At 36.9% G+C, this 21337-nt stretch overlaps 1 protein-coding gene across 3 annotated transcripts; it reads right to left on the reverse strand.

The window, feature by feature from the left end:
* Positions 1-5634: 5634 nt before the first annotated feature.
* LOC133294345 (histone-lysine N-methyltransferase family member SUVH9-like) lies at positions 5635-18440 on the reverse strand. 3 transcript variants are annotated; one of them, XM_061492999.1, is made up of 3 exons: positions 16171-18440; positions 6483-6564; positions 5635-6395 (listed from the first exon to the last, which is right to left on the reverse strand). In XM_061492999.1, the coding sequence occupies exon 1, from the start codon at positions 18294-18296 to the stop codon at positions 16236-16238; it is 2061 nt and encodes a 686-aa protein (XP_061348983.1). In that variant the 5' UTR covers positions 18297-18440; the 3' UTR covers positions 5635-6395; positions 6483-6564; positions 16171-16235. The 3 variants fall into 3 exon arrangements, with proteins under 3 accessions (XP_061348983.1, XP_061348981.1, XP_061348982.1); XM_061492998.1 differs by having other exon boundaries at positions 5640-6023; XM_061492997.1 differs by having other exon boundaries at positions 5637-6564.
* Positions 18441-21337: the final 2897 nt, after the last annotated feature.

Raw genomic sequence — 21337 nt, forward strand, 5'->3', positions numbered from 1 at the left:
AGGATTATCTGAGAGAATAAAATGGTGTCTCCGAAAGGAGAAACAGGACCTTGTTAATAATGGTTGTTAGCCCAAGAAGAAGTTTGGAAGCCCACCAAAAGGAAAAAAGGGCGCATGGTTAGTTAATGGGCTTGGATGGTCCAAGACATTACTAATTAATTTAATTAGTTAAATTAATTATCAAATGTTTAAATTTTAAAATTTGAATTTTGAATTTGAATTTTGAAATTCGAATTTTGAATTTTGAATTTGAAATTTGAATTTTGAATTTTGAAATTTTGAAATTTGAATTTGAATTTTGAATTTGAAATTTGAATTTGAATTTAGAATTTGAATTTGAATTTAAAATTTAAATATTTGAACGTTTGAATTCAAATGTTTTAATTCAAATTTGAATTGGCTATGAAAAGTTGTTTCATAACAAAAGGATAAGATAAGATCTTGTTGGAACAAATCCCAAATATCAAGAGGAGATCTTTGAGAATCTTCTAGTGAGGATATGGGGCGCTGATTAAGGTATCTGATGATGGTCATAGGATCAACCAAATGAGCTCCAGTCAGATTTGGTTTGTTGAGAGAATAAGTGAGACAGTTGGTTCAAGTTTGAATGCAACTGTTCAATGTATCTGGACTGTTATGAGGCCAAGTGGGGCGCACCATATGGCTGGACATATGATGGTTGTTGAGTCAGATTCTTGTTGAGATATTCACTTAATATCATGAGGATGTGAGAGGAGGTTGTTGACAAGATTTGAATTTTGCAACAACTCCACTCATCCCCTAGTGTGCGCTATATATAGGGCCTTATTTGAGTGAAGAAAATCAGATTTTAATTAACTCATTCTCTCATCTCCTTGTGGGTTCCTTTTGTGAGGTTTTTCTTAAGAGAGTTTCGAAATAACCTAGCCTTTTTCAAAGAAAACCATGCGCCACTTTTGTGTCTATTCTTGCTGAATATTCACTCTTCTAAACACCTTGACCTAGCCTCCTCCTTCACACATTGGGCGCATAGCTTTCCTCCATTGGTGTTTTCGTTGGTGGCCTTGAAGAAGAGTTCTTCCGTCTTGACAAAGGGTGGTGTGGATCAACATTAGAGGGCTTGCATCTTCAAGCCTCATCTTGATCATCCTCCAGTTTTGGAAAGCAAACAAGGTAACATCCATGCCCTAAAGCACGTTTCTTGATATGGTATGTGTTATTCCGCTCGAAAAATTTTGTTTTTCCCTCTCACATGCCTCGACCTTCAAGGTCAGTTTCTTTCAAGTGGTATCAGAGCCCGGTTGCTTTACCATCGGCGGGTGATGGTACCTTGTTTGTAAAAACTTGTTCTTTACGGTCAAAATTCTTTAAAGAATTAAAACTTGAATCATAGCATATGGATTTCGAAATACTATGCTTTAAATCGTTAAAGTTTTTATTTTATGAACATGTTAATGTGATTGCTATGTTCATGTGTCTGTATGTGATCATGGTTTTGTTTCTTTTCTTTGTGAAAGTTTTAAAAGAAACACCTTTTTGAAAGGCATATCACGACTATGAAATTTGGCAAATGGATGTCAAGACTGCCTTCTTGAAGGAGGATGTGTACATGACACAACCTGAAGACTTTGAAATCAAAGATCAGGAGCATATGGTATGCAAACTTCAAAGGTCGATATATGGGCTAAAGCAAGCATCAAGGAGTTGGAATATTCGTTTTGATGAAGTCGTTAAGAGTAACGATTTTATCAAGAACGAGGATGAACTTTGTGTTTATAAGAAGGTTAGTGGGAGTAATGTCGTCTTCCTAGTACTTTATGTAGATGACATATTGTTAATAGGAAATGACATCCCCACATTACAAATAACGAAAGAGTGGCTTTCAAAAGGCTTCACCATGAAGGATATGGGAGAAGCAGCCTTTATACTTGGTATAAAGATCTATAGAGATAGATCCAATAGGCTGCTGGGTTTATCTCAATCCACGTATGTTGACAAGATGCTAAAGAGGATTAGCATGGAAGGGTCGAAAAGGGGTTTTCTTCCCGTCAGTCATGGGGTACATCTTTCAAAGGCTATGTGTCCTAAGTCACAGCCTGAGAATGATCGCATGAGTGGAATTCCATACGCTTCGGCTATTGGATCCATCATGTATGCCATGATATGTACGAGACCAGATGTCTCATATGCTTTAAGCATTACGAGCAGATACCAGTCTGACCCTGGAGAGGGTCACTGGACAGCAGTCAAGACCATCCTTAAGTACTTAAGAAGACTAAGGATGCGTTTCTGGTCTATGGTGGGGTTGATGAGCTTTCAGTAAAAGGGTTCACTGATGCCAGCTTTCAGAGTGACAAAGATGACTGTAAGTCACAATCAGTGTTCGTGTTCACCTTAAATGGTGGGACAGTATCTTGGAAGAGTTCCAAGCAGGAGACAACAGCAGATTCAACGACAGAAGCTGAATACATAGCTGCTTCAGAAGCGGCTAAGGAGGTCGTGTGGATCAAGAAGTTCATATCTGAACTAAAGGTGGTTCCAAGCGTAGATGAGCCCATACAGTTGCTTTACAAAAGCACTAGAGCCATTGCGCAGTCAAAGGAACCTAGCTCTCATCAAAGATCTAAACACGTGCTCCACAGATATCACCTGATTAGAGTAATCATTGATAAGATGGATGTAAAGATGGATTATGTTCCCACAGATGATAACCTAGCCAATTCTCTGACAAAGGCTGTTTCTCAGAGAAAACGTGATAGTCATTATGAGCCTTTGGGTATACGACTTAGGTCTGATTGGCTCTAGGCCAAGTGAGAGCTTGTTAGTATATGGATGTCCTAGAGACAATCTTTTGATTAGATTAGGACATAAGTGGACTTTGTATTGTCGCAAATAAATAAAAGCATTCTTTATCCTGTTTCATATTTTGTCTCGATATTACTGTTAATATTATATATGAGTAACTGGATAAACCCCTTGGAATAAAATAGGTATCTCTTAAGTATCTGTGATGAGATCACGATCATGAGGATTCAAGGATACTGGATGTTTATTCCTAATTTTATGTTCCTAGTCTAGAGACACTGAGAATGGGGATCAGTGATCTCGAGTAAGACTAGCACGACTTATCTACTTGTATTCGGATGCAAGGTAAAGACCTCATGAGCTACAGATATGGAGATGTCTTAGCTAAAGTCGTGGGTGGACCTATAAGGGTATAACTCGCACTGAACAGACCCACAAAGAGACTCTATGAGGAACTCTCACAGAGAGTATCATTAGAGTAGTCTCTTTATATTTGGGTATGTCTTTCCTAAGACCAGAAGTTATTACCTAAACTGTGTTCTAGAAGGCATGCTTTGATTGTGCACCTCGTCTGCCTGAAACATGGAGACTCATAGGTATACTGTTGGGCTTGTCCTGAAAGAACACAGGGCTAGGGTGATAAGCTGAAGGAATTCGTCAAATCTCTGTGAGAGATTAGGTTATCTGTAAATCGGAGAAATCGGGATGACATTTATAGGGACTCGAGAATCTATGCATAGTAAAAGAGATCATGAGATGATCTGCCTTTAGAGTCTGTAAATTGAAGATTCCCTATTTCGAATAAAGCTTACCCTAAACCGCAGGGGTTGATACGCTTCCTTACCCTAGGTTTTATGGGAAGGTAACCGAGACGAAAGGAAATATATACGGCAACCAAATATGTGTAATAGGATGATCAATTCATTAATCTAACTAGTTCTGGGGCAACAAAGCATTGCTAGTGCTCTGTGTTGTCATTAGATGGGTTGTGGGCTTATTGGGCCCAAGCTCATTTATGTCAGTGGCTATGTTGGACCTAATGGGTCACACACTAACACCTAATTGTCTAGATGCTCTAGCATTAAAGGTATTGGGCCTAACAATTGTTATTAGCCCAAGAAGTAGTTTGGAACTCCACAGATAGGGGTGGAGGGCGCATAGATCAAATAATGGGCTTGGATAGTTCAAAACATTACTAATTAATTTAATTAGTTAAATTAATTATCAAATGTTTAAATTTTGAATTTGAATTTTGAATTTTGAATTTTGAAATTTGAATTTTGAATTTTGAATTTAGAATTTTGAATTTGAATTTAAAATTTAAGTGTTTGAAAGTTTGAATTCAAATGTTTGAAATTCGAATTTGAATTGGCTATGAAAAGTTGTTTCATAACAAAAGGATAAGATGAGATCTTGTTGGAACATATCAAGAGGAAATCTTTTGGACATAATCTAAGAAGATTTGGGGCGCTGATTTGGCTGTTGGTTAGTCATCAGAATCAGCTCCAGAAGATACAATTTGTTGGGAGAATATTTGAGTGATTTGATTCAAGTTTGAATGCAGCTACTCAAATGTATCTGGTCATTATTTAGGCTATATGGGGCGCACCATATAGCTGATTATATGATGATTTATGATCACATATTTGATTAGGCTTTGAACCTAATATCATAAAGATATGATAGGATGTTGTTGGCAAGATTTGATAAGATTTGATTTGCAACAAATCCTCTTATTTCTCCTTGTTGGTGCGCCCTTTTGAAGGGATTTTGAGGATTAAAAATCTGATTGCATCATGACTCTCTTGATCACTTTTTGTGCGCCTAATAGCATATAAGTTCCTCCTAGGGTTTTGTGAAAAGCCTAAGTCATTCTCTCTTTATTCCTGCGCCACTTTTGTGAGGTTTTGTCTCTGAAAACTTCACTCTTCTAAACACTTTTACATAGTCTCATTTCATCACACATTGAGCGCATAGCAAGCCTTATTGTGGTGATCAATCGGAGGCTTTACTGGAAGGAGTTCCTGTATCTAGACGCGGGTGGTGTGGATCAACGTTAGAGGGTCTGAACCCTTCAGACCTACCTTGATCATCTTGAGTTTTCACGAACAAGGTATGACATACGTCTTAAAGTATGTATCTTGACATGCATGTGTATTCCGCTTGCGGAAAATTTTTATTTTTCCCTCTCACATGCTACGGCCTTCAAGGCCAATTCTACTTTCATCAACCCCTTGTCAGACTTAATCCTATTCTCCTAAGCCTGATTAAGTTATACATCAAAAATATATAAAGGGATTCTGCTATATGAACTTATACTATACGATGGTCACACCAAATAACTAAAAATGTCATAACGTATAATATAAGCTTATACTATCAGGCCTTATACATCACACCAAACATGCCCTAAAGAATAAAAGGCCGCTGCATATATCTCCCTCCTTGACTGCTTGCAAATTGCAATTATAACTTGTCAATATGGAAGATGAAAGATAGTTAAACTTCCAGTAAAGGCATTGTTGCCCGTGTCACAGAATAAGGACCGAAAACAAATATTCAAAATTAGGTGCCATGACTGCTGCCAATGATTTATATCCTTTTATGCCTTCTATTGAGAGCTGTGCTGCATTTATACGGATAGAACTGCTGATATTGGTCGGGGATACGACAAAATTACTTAAACTAAGATACGGGTACAGGATAATATATAATACAAAAACATAAATAATACAGTAATAAAATCATAATGTGAATACAGTTTCATAATGTTCTAACTAAAGTAGCAAACAAATATGAAGAAAGCACAAGTTTTGAAGGGAACGAAATAGCAGTTTGTTTCATTTAGTAACAAACTATACAACTTAGCAACAAAACTTGGTGTTATGCACAGACTGATTTGTAGTCCAGTGGACGAGTATTAAGTAACCATGTCTACCTTACAAGTACCAGTACTGAATAAGTACCCGGTATGGGTATGACAACTAATTAGGAGAACCAATGCATCATAGGTTTAGAGGTGTTCTGCAAAAACTAGTGTCCTCTAGAACAATCAATTTGTTCATTTCATCGTAAGTTTTTCATAAGCAAATCATGCAATTAGGCATCATCTTACAAGAGCCGTAAGAGGCTATAACCCAAACCAATCCAGTTTAAACGGCTAAACGCACTTCAAGCTAATATAAGGTATTTAATATACAAGGGGTCCCTGAAGCCATCTAAGTGCATCAAAAAGTGACCTGTCAGTATCAACAAAAAAATAAACAAAAATCAGAACTATATATCTACAGCAAATTCGATTGGCAAAAAACCTGAAGTCTTTGAAAGATCTGGATTTTCAGATGTCTACTCATTTGCTTCTAAACTTAACTACAATGCAGCATTTTATCAATTATTGCCGGCCATATTATCATCCCTGTACAATTTGTAACTTACATTATATACAAAGGAAAAGTCAATACATCCGAGCTACTTGCTTAAACAACATGGTGATAAGACTTGCAAATGCTTCGCCCAAGAGTATGAATGGACAAACATGACATCAGCAAATTAGAGAATAATTACAGAAGTGTTCAAGTTTAACAGTTTAAGCACACATGGAACTCCAATCCCTGATCTTCATCACCACACTGAAAATGTTATGAACTAACCAACAAGAAACCAGGATAATATAATAGCTATTAAGTGATTTTGGATACCCGGATATAAGAGTTTATATAGCAAGCAGTTCCACAGCTCCAAGAAATTTGGTGAGGTTGAAACCTGAAAATCATGGCAAGTCTGCAAAAGAATATCAAAACCAATTAGCTAGGTATATATTACTAAGCCCATCGCAAAGTAAAAGCCCAACTTAAACTCATCAACTTAAGACATTAAAAAGACGCTTGCTAGCCACGTGGCTACTAGATACAATACCAAGAACCACGTTAAAAACAAACAGAAAGGAAAATAAGGAAACAACCAACAAAAAAAAGAAAAGTGCTTTGCCCCTGCATCAGTAAATCCAGAAAGCACTAGAGAATCAGTTATATATAAACTGCGCACCTCATACTTTTTGCATAAGAAATTTTTAATTAACTAGACCATAATGTAAGCTGTTCCACTAAACAAAGAAAAATAAAAATAAAAATAAAAATTCAGACCATGATTTGAGCCAACAATTAATTTATATGTTGGCCTCTCCTCCTACAGCTCCACAGCAATATTTGTGAATATATGTAATATCATCAATCATTAATTATTTTAATATGTATAAAAGCACTGATCCCCACAAAGTGGAAAAAGGCTCTGGTTATTGTATAAAAGCAGAGATCCAGCTTGGCAGGAGCAAGCCGGCTGTTACCACATCAACTGGAACACTGATAATAAAAGGGGCAGGATGAAATCCAACAACTAATAAATAACACTTCAAGAAGGTCTATTTGGAAGTTATATTTTGGATTCGTAAATTCAAATTCTCTTTCTCTCTCATTTTGTGAATCGTGTCCAACGATGGTGCACTTGCACCAGCACTACCATGAAAGCATGCAAGAGAGACCACGCTTTTCAGGAGAGCAAGAGAAACGACCCAGAATATTCATAAACAACAACATTGACATTCTGCTTTGCATAAACGACAAAATGACTCCCCCTAGAAGCACCTTTGCTTCTGCCATGTGTCCAATTCATTCGGAGCAAAATGGGTTGTCCGGCACGGTGAGATAATGCTATCCCACTGTTTTTGCAATTTTACACTGCAATCCATAACGATCCTTGTCGACAAAGATTTTGCAAACAATCCAACTTGTTGATGAGGCAAAATGCATGGGATCATACACGATCCCAACCAAACTCGTGATTTTGACTACTATGATTGAAGCAAACTAAAAAGATATGAAAATAAATGATCCGGTGTTCAGAATTACTGTCATTCAGTAGAACACAATTCAGTAGAGCAGAATTTAGAACTTATTCACTAGTTATGTACACATAGGTAGACATAACCAAAATATGGTTAACTTAAAAAACTTAATCTCAAACACCATTTAATGTAGGAATTTGAGGGGAAAATGAGAATTTAACTTGTAGACATATATGTTATACTAACTTAGCTACCTTGGAAAATGCAACTACCCCAGACCCAAGGTATATTCTCTAGCACTTACATAAATCTAAAAGAAAATCTATGAAGAGTTGCAGAAAAAGTAATCCATAAATTTCCAAAAAATTACCCTGCAACAGAAAATACAACTTAACGGTGATTGAAAATACACCCGAGAGAAATGAGTTACCCACCTCAGAAGTCTTGAACGGCATACGACATCAAACTTAATACTTCACATAATAGGAAATGCACTTATCGAATACACAGAATAGTCAGATACAGAATGCTAGAGTAGAGAGGTCTCTGTTTCATTAGAGGAGGAAAAGCAAATACAAAATTCAATAACATTGATTGATAGTCTCTTTTATCATTACTAAGTACTAAGGAACAGTGACCAATGTGCCACGCCTTTGGCATTAATATACCAAACTGCCACGCGAACAGTAAAATTTACCAGACTGTCACGCGTTGAAATTCGCCACCACTGATAGCGAACTTGGTAGCCAATGATTTCTTGACACGTGACACACTTTGCTGGAAAAACTGACTGCCACAAGTAGCAAACTTGGTAGCCAATGATTTCGTGACACGTGGCACATTTCCGCAGAAAAAGTTGACTGAACAAAGTTCGCTACCAGGGGTAGCGAACTTCGTGTACTTGTTGCCTGATCGTAATTAATGTACCAATCACAATCAAAAAAAGAAAACGAAGGAAAATGACTATTTAATTAATGTACTAATCACAATTAATGTACCAATCACAATTAATGTATCAATCACCAATCACAATTAATTTTGATCACAATTAATGTACCAATCACAATTAATTTTGATTGGTACATTAATTGTGATTGGTGATTGGTATATTAATTATTTGTGATACCATTATTACAAATTCGAACGATGTTAGTGAGAGATAAAATATGCCAAATGAGATGTCATTGAGTAGATCTCGAAAAGTTGTGTGAACTAAAATAAAAAATATCTGATTTGGATATCTGAATCAGAAGTTATGGCCCTCCGAAGTGATTGGTGATTGGTACATTTATTGTGATTGGTACAATCAAACGTTAATCTCATTGATACGCTAATTGTGATTGGTGATTGGTACATTAATTAAATAGTCATTTTCCTTCGTTTTCTATTTTTTATTGTGATTGGTACATTAATTCTGATCGAGCAACGAGATTGTGCACGTAGTGCACCAAGTTCGCTACCCCTGGTAGCGAACTTTGTCCAATCAACTTTTTCTGCGAAAATGTGCCACGTGTCACGAAATCAATGCGTGCAGTTTGGTAAATTTTACTGTTCGCGTGGCAGTTTGATATATTAATGCCAAAAACGTGGCACATTGGTCATTGTTCCAAGTACTAACTTGAATCAAAAGAACAATATATTTAATATTGTCATTTCATCTGAGCAAGAATGCTACTATTTTTCATGGTGACACAAATTATACATATGAATGATACAATGCAAAATCAAGGCAAATGAACAATAATGTTTGCTAATGATGAAAACGAAATTCATAAAAGGGAAAAATCGCACTTTTAATTATTTTAGTTCTGTTCTTGTTCCACCCTAACTTGGCCATCTCTGTTGACTGGTGTTAAGGGCAATTATGAATCTTTGGCAGCATTGCAGAGAGAGAGAGACACTCAATCAGGACGAAGAGAGTAAATGCTAGTCCTGATTGATACCAATCAGGATTAATCAATAACAATCTAATAATTTAATTAATGGATGCTAATAAATGCTAATTGATACTACACGAAGACCTTGGTTCCCAACATTCCTTCCCCCATCGAGATGGGGCTTGTCCTCAGGTTGAGAGGTGGCTCGTGAATGGGTCAGAAGGATCCGATTCAATAGACTCGGGTGGTACTGTAGTCCTCTATGGAGGAAACACCCTCCAAATATAAACGGATCGAACTTTGGCATCATTTTGCATCGATGCCAGCATACGAATTTCTCATCACAGTTGTAGCATAGACTTTTATCACGTTGATCGCGCTATATGACCAGGGATTGGGTGGTGGCTGGGGCTTCCGCGCTTGTTGCTGCTGAGGGCGGCGGATGAAATGACATTGTATTGAGGTGCGGCTCACTAAGTTGAGAAATATACATGTGTGCCAACATGAATGCATCATGCAAGTACACAGGACGATGAGCTATGATTGCCACGTGCACTCGTAGTTGCAAGATGGAGATAAATAAGTTGTGGAGATGAATCAGATGCGTAAATGCTCCTGTGACAATAACCTGGTTAGTGAGATTTTTAAAGGCAGCTTGGTAACTAGGATGGAGCTAGGCTTAGAAAGCTTAAAATGAGAGTGGTAGGATCCTTATACTCAAAGGGACAAAAGCGGCACAACAGATGGCACGAACAAATGCCTCTCAATTGAGCAAGGGGTTATCAACCACCAGACCTTTGGTACCAAATGGCCGCAAGTGCATCGAGATGCATCACATTTTGTAGTAGATGATCCTGTAAGTGTGTTCTAATAATGAAAATAGTACTTTTGTGTTGAAAAGCTAAACGGTCGAGTCACCTAAGGAGAAACACAAGAACGTGAGTCGGAGGGTATGTCTACGTGATGGCGTCGCGTTCAAAGGTTCGGGATTGTGCAAAACATTGTCGAGGATGCCGGAAGCTAGATCAGTTGCCAATTGTGGTTGTGTTGGTAGCTCTTGGCGGAGAGTGGAATAGAGGCGCTGGCCAAGTTTGTCCAATAATGTCGTGAGGCTTTATACTATAAGTTCTTTGGCTTTAGAGTCCAGGAAATCCTTGGGTAACTATTCAACCACAGCGGTTGTTACCCTTGCTAGTTGTTCAACCACTTGCAATCGATCCTGGTGCTCTTGACTTGAGAATATGTTGTTGGCATGGTGAAGACTGGAGTCAATGGAAAACATCATTTATTAAGGGTAATTTTATAGTTGGTAGAATTGCAGAGAGAGAAGACAAAGAAGGGAGAGAGAAGCAAGAATAAGCGATTGATTAGGAGAAAGCGAGAAGAGAATTAGAGATTTATTGGAAGGAAATAACTTTCTTCGTGTTTATTGCCTTTAGCCATTTGGGCTGTATAATAAAGATTTGAAATACTAAAACGGTAAGGATAATAAATGCTTTTCCTCATTGATACCAATTTGGATTAATTGATACCAATCTAATCTTTTTATCATGAACCCTAATACACATTATACTATGGAAGACCTTGATGTCTAACAACTCGGGTAAATTTTGGTTACATGTTAAATTGCATATCTTGTAGCATAAAGGCATACCTAGCAAATTGGAAATTATGCTAGAGATAAAAAAATAAAAATAAAATATTAACTAAAAGTAATTTCAGTTCATAGAATAAAACATTAAATAATAAACATGCCTAATAACATTAAACAGGTGATTCTGTATTAAAGCTTTGTGATTTTTCTAAATCTGGTATTTTTGGTTAATACAAAATAGAATCTGCTGCTGATAATGGAACTAACTGTTCGAGCAATCTATAAAAACAATTTCAAAACTGTTGCCTGAGAAAGTCAATTTCATCCTTTTATAACAATGATATCGATTTAGACAAAGATAATTACATTTACTAGCATCTCAACACACACTAATAACCTATCAATCCTCTTTGTTTTATAAAATTTGTTATCCAACTCACACACATTCACACTAACAACATATATCATTTTATACCATTAAATTGACTACTAAATTTTTTTATTTTTAAAAAAAAGGCTTGAGTGCACCGAGTAAGCATTTTTTCCATTTGAAAATCAAAGAGAAAGAGGGAATGAATGATAAAAGTATGTCAAAAGCAAGTAGTGAACCTTTGCTACAAAACAAACACAGCATATTTCCGAAAGGAATTTAAGGAAGCTTTAGACAGGTGTGTATGAAGAACATGACTACTAAAAGCTTTAGACAAAACATCCTTTCTATGCTCAGGATGTTCTGCTGCTTTCATTAAGGAGATTGTACGATTACATGGATTTCCTAAATCCATTATATCAGATGGAGACAGGGTCTTTATGAGCAAGTTTTGGGAGACGTTTAAATTAGCAGGCACAAAATTGAGGTTCAGTTTGGCAACCATCTGCAGACAGATGGCCAAACTGAAGTCATCAATCAAACACTAGAAACTTACTTGTGTTGTTTCATCAATGGTCATCCCAATGGACACTGTGAGCCGAATTCTGGTTTAATTCGTCTTATAATCGATCAATTCAGATGACTCCATTCAAGGCCCTTTATGGAAGGGATCCGCCTCCCATTTTACACCTAGAAGTAGGAGATACACCAGTGGCAACAGTGGTTGCAAGCAAGAAATAAAATCCTGAATGATTTGAAAAACAATCTGCATCTAGCCCAGGAGAGGATGAAAATACATGCTGACAAAAAGAGAAGAGAGGTGGAATTTTCTGTGAGAGACAAAGTGTTTTTAAAGATCCAGCCTTATAAACTGAGATCCTTGGCTAAGAGAATAAACCAGAAGCTCAGTCCAAGATTAGAAGCTCAGTCCAAGATTTTACGATCCCTTTGAGATAGTAGAACGCGTGGGACCAATAGCTTATAAGTTAGAGCTGCCTTCATATTCAAAGGTGCATCCCACTTTTCATGTATCACAATTAAAGAAAGCAGTACAAACGTCAATGGTCAACACCAGTGGTGGATTTACCAAGTTGCTTATCTGAGGAACTGGAATTGACGGTGACTCCTCCCAAGGTTTTAAAGGCAAGAAAATTGATGAATGGTCAAGTGGAGCTGTTGATACAATGGGAGGGCCTTCCAGATTGTGAGTGCACATGGGAATTAATGCATATTATTCAAGAACAGTTCCCATCCTTTCCCCTTGGGGCCAAGGTGATAATTGAGGGAGGGGGTATTGATGGGCCTACAGAATTGGAGCCTTATAAGAAAGTGTATAAAAGAAAAGGTAAATCAGCACAAGGACAGGAGGGGAATATTCAATGTGGTACACGTCATGAGAAAGGTAGAGAGTTGGTTATATAGAATGCCACGTGGCAAGCCATGAATGGAGAGGATGATTTGGGAAAAGGAATGGAAGGAGCAGTGGAGGGTGGGCAGATAAAAGAGGGGGAAACGGTTGAGGAGGTAGGCAAAAAGTAAGAGTGAACATGGAGGTTATGCTATTGAGGCTAGGTGGGTTGCCTCTGTAGCTGGGTGTATCAGGGAAGATCGAGACGGGTAGTTTGTTTCTTAATTTCCTTTTTAAAAGTGTATTTACTGTATTGCTGTAGTTCTGGAATTATGGGCTAGGACAGTGGGCTCCGGCCATTAGGAATCAGCTAGAGGAGAGATAAACTGTCTAACAAATTGGTGGAGGGTGGGATATATAATCCGTAGGAATGTGGGGTGTTGGCATGGGAAAATTTATTGTAAACAGTGGGAAAGGGATTTGGGAGGAGAGGTCCTCTGAGTAGTGTTTTCTTACATTTCTGTAAGGCTGTTTACAGCCAATCTTATTTCCTTTTTTTGGGTTCCATCAACTACAAAAGAAAAATTCATTCATTATCTATAATTTATCACATTACACCAAATTATCAATATCCCTTTTATGATGAAGCACAAGCTGAAAAGATCAGCAAGATGGAAAATACTCAATCAAGAATGTAGAACATATTCATCTGTTACTAATTAAGAAACACATGCCACACATGAATTAAACCAACCCCAACAACTAGTGGAAAGCATAGTTGATATAAATATTAATTACCCACTATCCAGCTAAAAGATATTTTAAACTTTATGAATAAACAAGTTTAGGGATAGATAATTCTTGCTTCCATAAGTCACAGCAATAAAATGTTGTCAGCTAAATAAATTTTGAGTTTTACCATTGATGGCATATCTTACACAATGAGTAACGCTGATTAAACTGAAACACAAGGTGTATTCCACGATTTGATTTGATGGGATATGTTTTGCAATACTTTTTTTTTCCTAGCAAGTATTTATACAAGGTGAAGAGGGGATTTATTTCCCAACACTTCCAATCCTCTGTTATCCAGATCCCTACTCTTATAGTGAATTTTATTTTTGTTTTTTATCAAACAGAAATGTGATTCATTTCTCTACATAAAGAAACATAGTTCCACCTGTTACTAAAGAAAACATGATCTTGGTCTGTAGCCCTCTTTATGTATTAAAAAAAATGATCTTATGTTTGGCAAACAAAGCATCCAGGCTTCAGCTAATAGGGACTAGGATAAGCACTATTATATGTTATTCGGCTCCTAGCATCTATTACATCCTATATAAAGTAAATAACAAACAGAAAATTCAAACTAGTTCAATTCATATTTGCTTCTTCACCACAAAGAACTGCTATTGTGAAAGCAAAGAAGTCAGTGTCATCAGAACTATTATAAGATTAGATTCTATTACCGGTGAAATACCCAATTTCAAATGTTTCAAAACACGAATTATGATTTTTTCAATTTTTGCAATATTTGATTTTATCAGCCGGCACACATTCACACTAACACAAGTGTAGTGTGTGGATTATATACCAATAGAACATTAACAACTTCAAATAAAAAAATTGCTTCTATGAAAATAAAACAAAGAGGATCAGTGCCTCCGTGATGGGACATGAACCCTTACTGAGTAAATAAAATCCCGTAACGTACTAGCTACGTGGTCATTCCAGTTTCCTAACTACTTAGAAACCCATTTATCAGGTATTTGGGTATGATTACAAAAAAAGAGAAAAGAAAAAAAAACTCAGATCCAAATGCCTGTTAAGACAGATCAAACATCCAGACTAATTAATTTCTCATATATTTCATACCCAATTATCATACAAACAAATTTTAAGCACTTTTAGGAAAAATTAGATGAACCACATACTTATCACTTCAGGTTTACAGTTTGCTCATCATGAAACATTTTATAAAGGGCAAATTCCAGTGCACAAAGCTCTATGACTAGTGAGGATAGAGATGAGGGTTGATTGTACGCAGCCTTACCCTTGTATTTTTTACAAAGATGCTGTTTTCCAGACTCAAACCCATAACCTGCCAGTCAAAAGGAGCAACCTTACCGCTGCTCCAAGGCTCACCCTCATCATGAAACATTTTATGTCAATGCAAATTTAAAAACTATCCCTTAGTTCAACATCAATATTAACGTCACCTTTATCCCAAATAAGTTGGGGTTGGCGGTCGATGAACTCCAAAAATAAAATATAAAATATAAAAAATTTGAGATAAAAGAAAAATAAATGAGAGAAGTAAATAATTAAAACATATCCCATTGTTATGGCAAAAAATTTCTTCAAACCCTTGACTTTATTTCTGTAAAGGGTACAAAGTAAAAGTTGGACTTAGTATTCGACAAAGAGGAATTTCAGCTGCACCCAGGTTTTTTCTTTGATTTCCAATACCCTTGATAGTAACCAAATGTTTATGATTGCTGAATCTTAAAATAAATGTTTAGAGTCCACCAACTATAGTACCGGGCAACCAATAAATGTTTGACAACTAATAAAGGTATTGTTAACAAGGAAAATGATGGGTACAGAGTAGTCGCCTTCAAAAGCAATTAACAGAAGGAAAAAGTTCAATGGTTAAATACAGTCTCTAGAATGACCACCAAATCTGCACAAAATCTCTGTTTTTAGAGGCAGTTTGAAATTAATGGAGTAGCTATTACAGACATTAGAATGACATTAACATGAATCGTAAATAGAGTAATGCATGACACATTAAATGATCTGACTCTATAAATAACATAAATCATTAGGTAAGGAAACTGGCTTGAAAGAGTGAATTAATTCAATAAGGGAGCATTTAATTATGAGAGAAAAGTTGTAAGAGTACACGTTCAGTAAAATAGCACCAATAAAAGATAGGTGAATGTAAATGGAGAGCACATACCAACAAAACAAATTTGATCAGCTAAACCAAACACAAACTACATAAAAGGCTCGTATATCAGTGAAACCATAACTATTTGCAAAGCATCAACATCAACATCAATATTACCTTTATCCCAAACTAGTTGGGGTCAGTCGATGTACCCAAATAAAAAGCAGACTACAATTAAATATTCAAGCACAAGAAGTCAATCATCAACCTCGCTATAATATTTTCCATCATCCAAATTACACATGGGTGTCTGAAATACCACAATTCTTTTCAGCCTATAAATCATTATCATATCAACAGAGTTTAACTAGGAGACAGCACAAAATGCCACATAAGAGGACAATGTAATGAAATGGAAGATAATGGTGAAAACAAACAAGTTAAATGATAGGACTCGGCTTTACCTCAGTTAACCATGCCCAAAACTCGGCTTCAGCATATTATAAGTGAATGGACCTTGCAAAACCATTCAGTTACATATGGAGAGCTTGCCTGTCTGCTCATCAGCAACCCCATAATCAAGGCTGAGCTCTCTCATTGGAGGGATGTTCTCCATTGCAAACAGCATAAGGTGAGGGAACATCAAATTGTTGTGATCATACAGAACAAACTGAACCAACACATTTGGAGTTGAACTATGGCTCATATAGCAAGCAACATTCCTCATTGTTGACACATCCAGAAAAAAATCTAAAGGAGGAATTGATGGATAAGATGGACGCACATAATTAGAGTATATCTGAGATAAATCCCCCCATTCTGCCCATCTTTCTGAAAACCGATCAGGATATACCAATGAGTCACCATTCATTGTCAAAATTTGCGCTTGCTCCCTAGTCAAAACAACCCCCGTATACTCACAAATAAAAGCACCAGCATGAATAAGGTCCAAGGACCTAACTCCCCACCCTGTCTGCCTAGACCTAAACACTTCCAACCTATTTTTCAGTCCCTTTTGTGTAACTCGATTCCGACAATGAGGAGGACAGCTGCAGAAAGGGCCACATTCAAAAATCAAAGGCTTCCCTCTCACAAGAAAGCCATGTTGATTATAAGGAAACTCGCCTCCATTTTTCATAGAGCAAAAGCAGCCATCAGCACAACCATCTACACAATCACAACCAGTAGCTTTTCCACTTTGATGAAACACAAACTGAGGAAAAGTAGTTCTTGGAAGATACTCAAAACAAAGAGGTTCCTCATTGTCATCTATGTCATTGAAAAGACGAACAGAAACATTCTCCTTCTTGTTTGAAAGGTCAACAGAAACACAATGAATTGGTTTGAAATCCGGTCCACTTTTTCTAATATCACTAGCATTTCTAAGAACAGCACTACCCATTTTGGCTTGCCCATCAATTCTCCAAAGCTTATACTTATAAACTCCAAAACCAGATTTGCCCACATCAAACCAGCAATCAACAATCCTATATAATCCATCGTAGACATAAACCTTACCTGCGGCGGAGGCACTTCCCTCATACCTCATCCCCCGAATAACACGCACCTCAATCCCATAATTCATACTCCTTTCCAATGCAAGGTTTCCTCCCTCCAATTTCTGGTGCGCCACTTGCCTGTTAGAATTCTTATCCTGACCTCCATGACCAGTGTAGATTATAACCTCGCCACTATCCATATCATCCTCATATCCACCCGAGACAATCACACTAGTAGCTATTGGCTCCCCATTGGAGCTCATGCTACTGGGAAGATAATCAATGCCAGCCTGTATCTGACCGTGCAAACCAAGCACACACAACTCCATCCTAAATAGGAACACATCTCCAACGCACACTCCAGGAATTGCCCCAACGATCCGCTTATCGCGGTTCAGCCACAAACCACGCTCCCTCATGGCTGCTGCCGCTGTCAGGTCACCTCGCACCCGCACGCGCCGTCGTCTGTTGCCATTGTCATCCTCTGGCTCAGTAGGCGCTGCGGCCGCTCTCTTCTCGTCCTCCACAGTCGCCAAAACGCGCAGCGAGTCATAGATCATCCTCGTCCTCCTCACCTCCTCCCGGAAATGCATCTGATCCTTCATTCCCAGATCTATCATCCTCACCAGCTCTTTCCTCCGGTTCTGCCTCCGCCTGGCCACCGCCCCCGCCCCCGCCCCCGCAGATGATTCCAGCTGCTGCATTGGAACGATTGCTTGCGAGTTCGGGTCCCGAACAACCGGGTCAACAGAATTCGGGTCCGGGTTTAAGTCCGAAATTGGTTCCGCAGGAACAACAACATCCTCGACAACTCCGAACTGCTGTTGCAAGGTTTTGCCGAAGGCAACCCGGAAGAGCTCGGAGACCCGATCAAACTCGGAGTACAAATCGGGTTCTTGTTGTTGAGGCTGAGGCTGAGGCTGAGGCTCGTGTGTTGTCGCTAGGAATTCGTCAAAAGGCTCGGGTTTAGGCACCAATAAGTTTAGGGTTGGAGCTCCAGCAGCTGCAGAAGTGGGTGTGGAAATCGGAATGCCTGGTGGTTGGTGAGGGAAGGTATTCGAGGGGATTTGAAATGACAACGGAGAATCCATTAAAATTAATGAAACTTCTTACTTGATTTGTGTTTCTTCTCCCCTAGACTAGAGACCACAGAGATATGAGAGAGAGAAATGGGGGCGAGGTTACATTGGAGTTAGAGGCATCGGATGGGGAGCAAAAAAAGAGAACTTCGAAGGTGGCCACGATACACAGATATTGACAGACATACATTTGTGGGCTTTTTGAGAATTATAATTTTTTATTAATAATTAATTATCAAATGGGTCTTTATTATAAATTATTTTAAAAATTTAACCCCTTCAAAAAATATAATATCAATTTGTCCATGTTTGACCGTTGACCACCAAGCCTACCCGGGTAGGCCCCTCCCTACCTGGATATTTTTTGCCTACCTGGGTAAGGAGGTGTGTACCCGGGTATTGTTCTTGACACCTAAGAAATTGTTTGAATTATTTACCCGGGTAGGAAGTGGTGTACCCGGGTAAATATTTCTCCACATCTTCGTTTTCATCTATGAGTTGGGTGTTGTTATTCACAGTGGCATCCTTTCAGGGCTAATGGTCTTGTACCCTGACAAGATGACATTTTGGTTTGACATATTCAAAGTAAGTTTTGCCTTAAAGTGTTGTTATTCATAATTCTTAACTTGTTGCATTATTTATCACTGATGTTTTGTATTGACAAAGATCTCTTTTATCATTTCAGAATATAGACAAAATAAGGCATGTTAACTGCCCAGTCTTAGTCATACATGTACGTATATCTTTCTATCTATGTTTCTTATTAGTTTCTGCATTTATACCTCTTTCAGTGTTCAAACTTGCTTAATAGTTTCTTTCTTGAGGCTTCTATCCTGAAGAGATTGTTATTTTTTCTTTTTGGTTATATGAAGAGATTGTTTTATAATTCACTATTTTTCTCTGTCAGTGAGTTATTCATATGGAGGGTTGGTTGATCCCCTAGAAAAGTATAAAAGAATAAAACAATCAGGACTGTGTGGGTTATTTAGATTGATTTGTAATCACACTCATTATCAAAAGAAATCACACGTCACATAGCGCAAGTTAATTTACTTTTACTTACTAGATTGATGTCATCTGAATGAAGAACTCAGTGTTTAGGAACCTGTTGGTGTTTGCACTCAAGAAGTACTATTCTTTTTCATTCAATCAGCAAACTAGAAGAAAATATTATATACCCAGTATACCTTTTAACCAGTTTACAGAAAGTCTTTGGGTATTGTTACAAGGATGTAAACTTTTTAGTCTATTATTTCTTCTTTTAAAAGAATAGACTAGCTTAAATACCTCTACAAAGTGCAAACAGATTTTACTTTCTGGAGAAAAAACTGAAATGACAAACACTGGAGACAGTAGCTGAGATCATTTAAATTAAGTCATGTTTTCAGAGCATTACTTAAATTTTTCTGGCTGACCTGAAGTTGTAAAGCAATATGTGGTTCAAATAAAAATGTTAAAACACAAAAAATGGCACGACACCCAACTCGTAGATGAAGACAAAGATGTGGAGATTTACCCGGGTACACCCCTTCCTACCCGGGTAAATAATTCAAGCAATTTCTCAGGTACCAAGAACAATACCCGGGTACACCCCTCCTTACTCGGGTAGGCAAAAAATTTCAAAAAATACCCGGGTAGGGAGGGGTGTACCCGGGTAGGCTTGGTGGTCAACGGTCAAACAAGGGCAGATTAGTGTTATGTTTTTTGAGGGGGTTAAATTTTTGAAATAGTTTATAATGAAGGTCAATTTGGTAATTAATTATTAATAAAGGGTTATAAGGGTCAAAAAGCCGACATTTGTGGCTTGTGGGTAGTGCGAACCAAAAATAAAAATGGTATACAATTCATTTTTCATCGATATAGTAAGTCACCTACCACCTACGTGGCACAAGCATAACATAATTATCAATGTGTTCATATCTTATATTATAAAGGAATTCCATTCTGTGGAAACCTTGCTGACGTGTCGCACTGTGGTTCAATTTCACCATTGTGTTCACACTACAACATTTAAAGAAGTTTCCTTTAATGGTAAATCGGTGAATATAATAAATACAAAAAAGAATTATATTTTCAATTGACAGGATTTGTTACTTTAAATCAATGGTCAAGATTGCTTATTCATTGATTTATAACTACTAAATCACTCTTTGTCGTCATCTTTGTTTTTTAAATAATTGATGTTGATCATGTAATCTAATCGTTTTTTTAACCTTTATTCAGTTTAATTCAAATCTTTACGTTTTTTGAAAAAAAAAACAGGATATTCATTGTTATTAAAACAAATGACTGTTTTATTCCATGAAATGATCGTTAAAAAACGGGATATTCATTGATTTATAACTACTTAATCACTCTTTGTCGTTATCTTTGTTTTTTAAATCTTTATTCAGTTTAATTCAAAAACTTCACATTTTTTAAAGAATACAATTCTATTTACTCGAAAAAAAATTAATTAGTAAAAAAAAAAAATTATACATATCCCGACCTTTGTTCCTTATTTTCAGATTTTTAAATTTGAATCTTTTATTAACCTCTTGATTCAGTGGAATCAGGTATGAGTGTTTTGTTATTAGAAAAAACTTCTGTTTTATTCCATGAAAATCTCATTTATAACTACTAAATCACTCTTTTGTCGTCATCTTTGTTTTTTAAGTAATTGATGTTGATCATGTAATCTAATCGTTTTTTTTTAACCTTTATTCAGTTTAATTCAAATCTTTACGTTTTTTGAAAAAAAAATGGGATATTCATTGTTATGAAAACAAATGACTGTTTTATTCCATGAAAATCTCATTTATAACTACTGAATCACTCTTTTGTCGTCATCTTTGTTTTTTAAATAATTGATGTTGATCATGTAATCTAATCGTTTTTTTTAACCTTTATTCAATTTAATTCAAATCTTTACGTTTTTTGAAAAAAAAAACAAGATATTCATTGTTATTAAAACAAATGACTGTTTTATTCCATGAAATGACTGTTAAAAAAACGGGATATTCATTTATTTATAACTACTAAATCACTCTTTGTCGTTATCTTCGTTTTTTAAA

The sequence above is a fragment of the Gastrolobium bilobum genome, unplaced genomic scaffold (assembly GCF_033153095.1).
Source record: "Gastrolobium bilobum isolate Gb01-03AN ecotype WA unplaced genomic scaffold, APGP_CSIRO_Gbil_v1 utg72023, whole genome shotgun sequence".
Taxonomy (NCBI): domain Eukaryota; kingdom Viridiplantae; phylum Streptophyta; class Magnoliopsida; order Fabales; family Fabaceae; genus Gastrolobium; species Gastrolobium bilobum.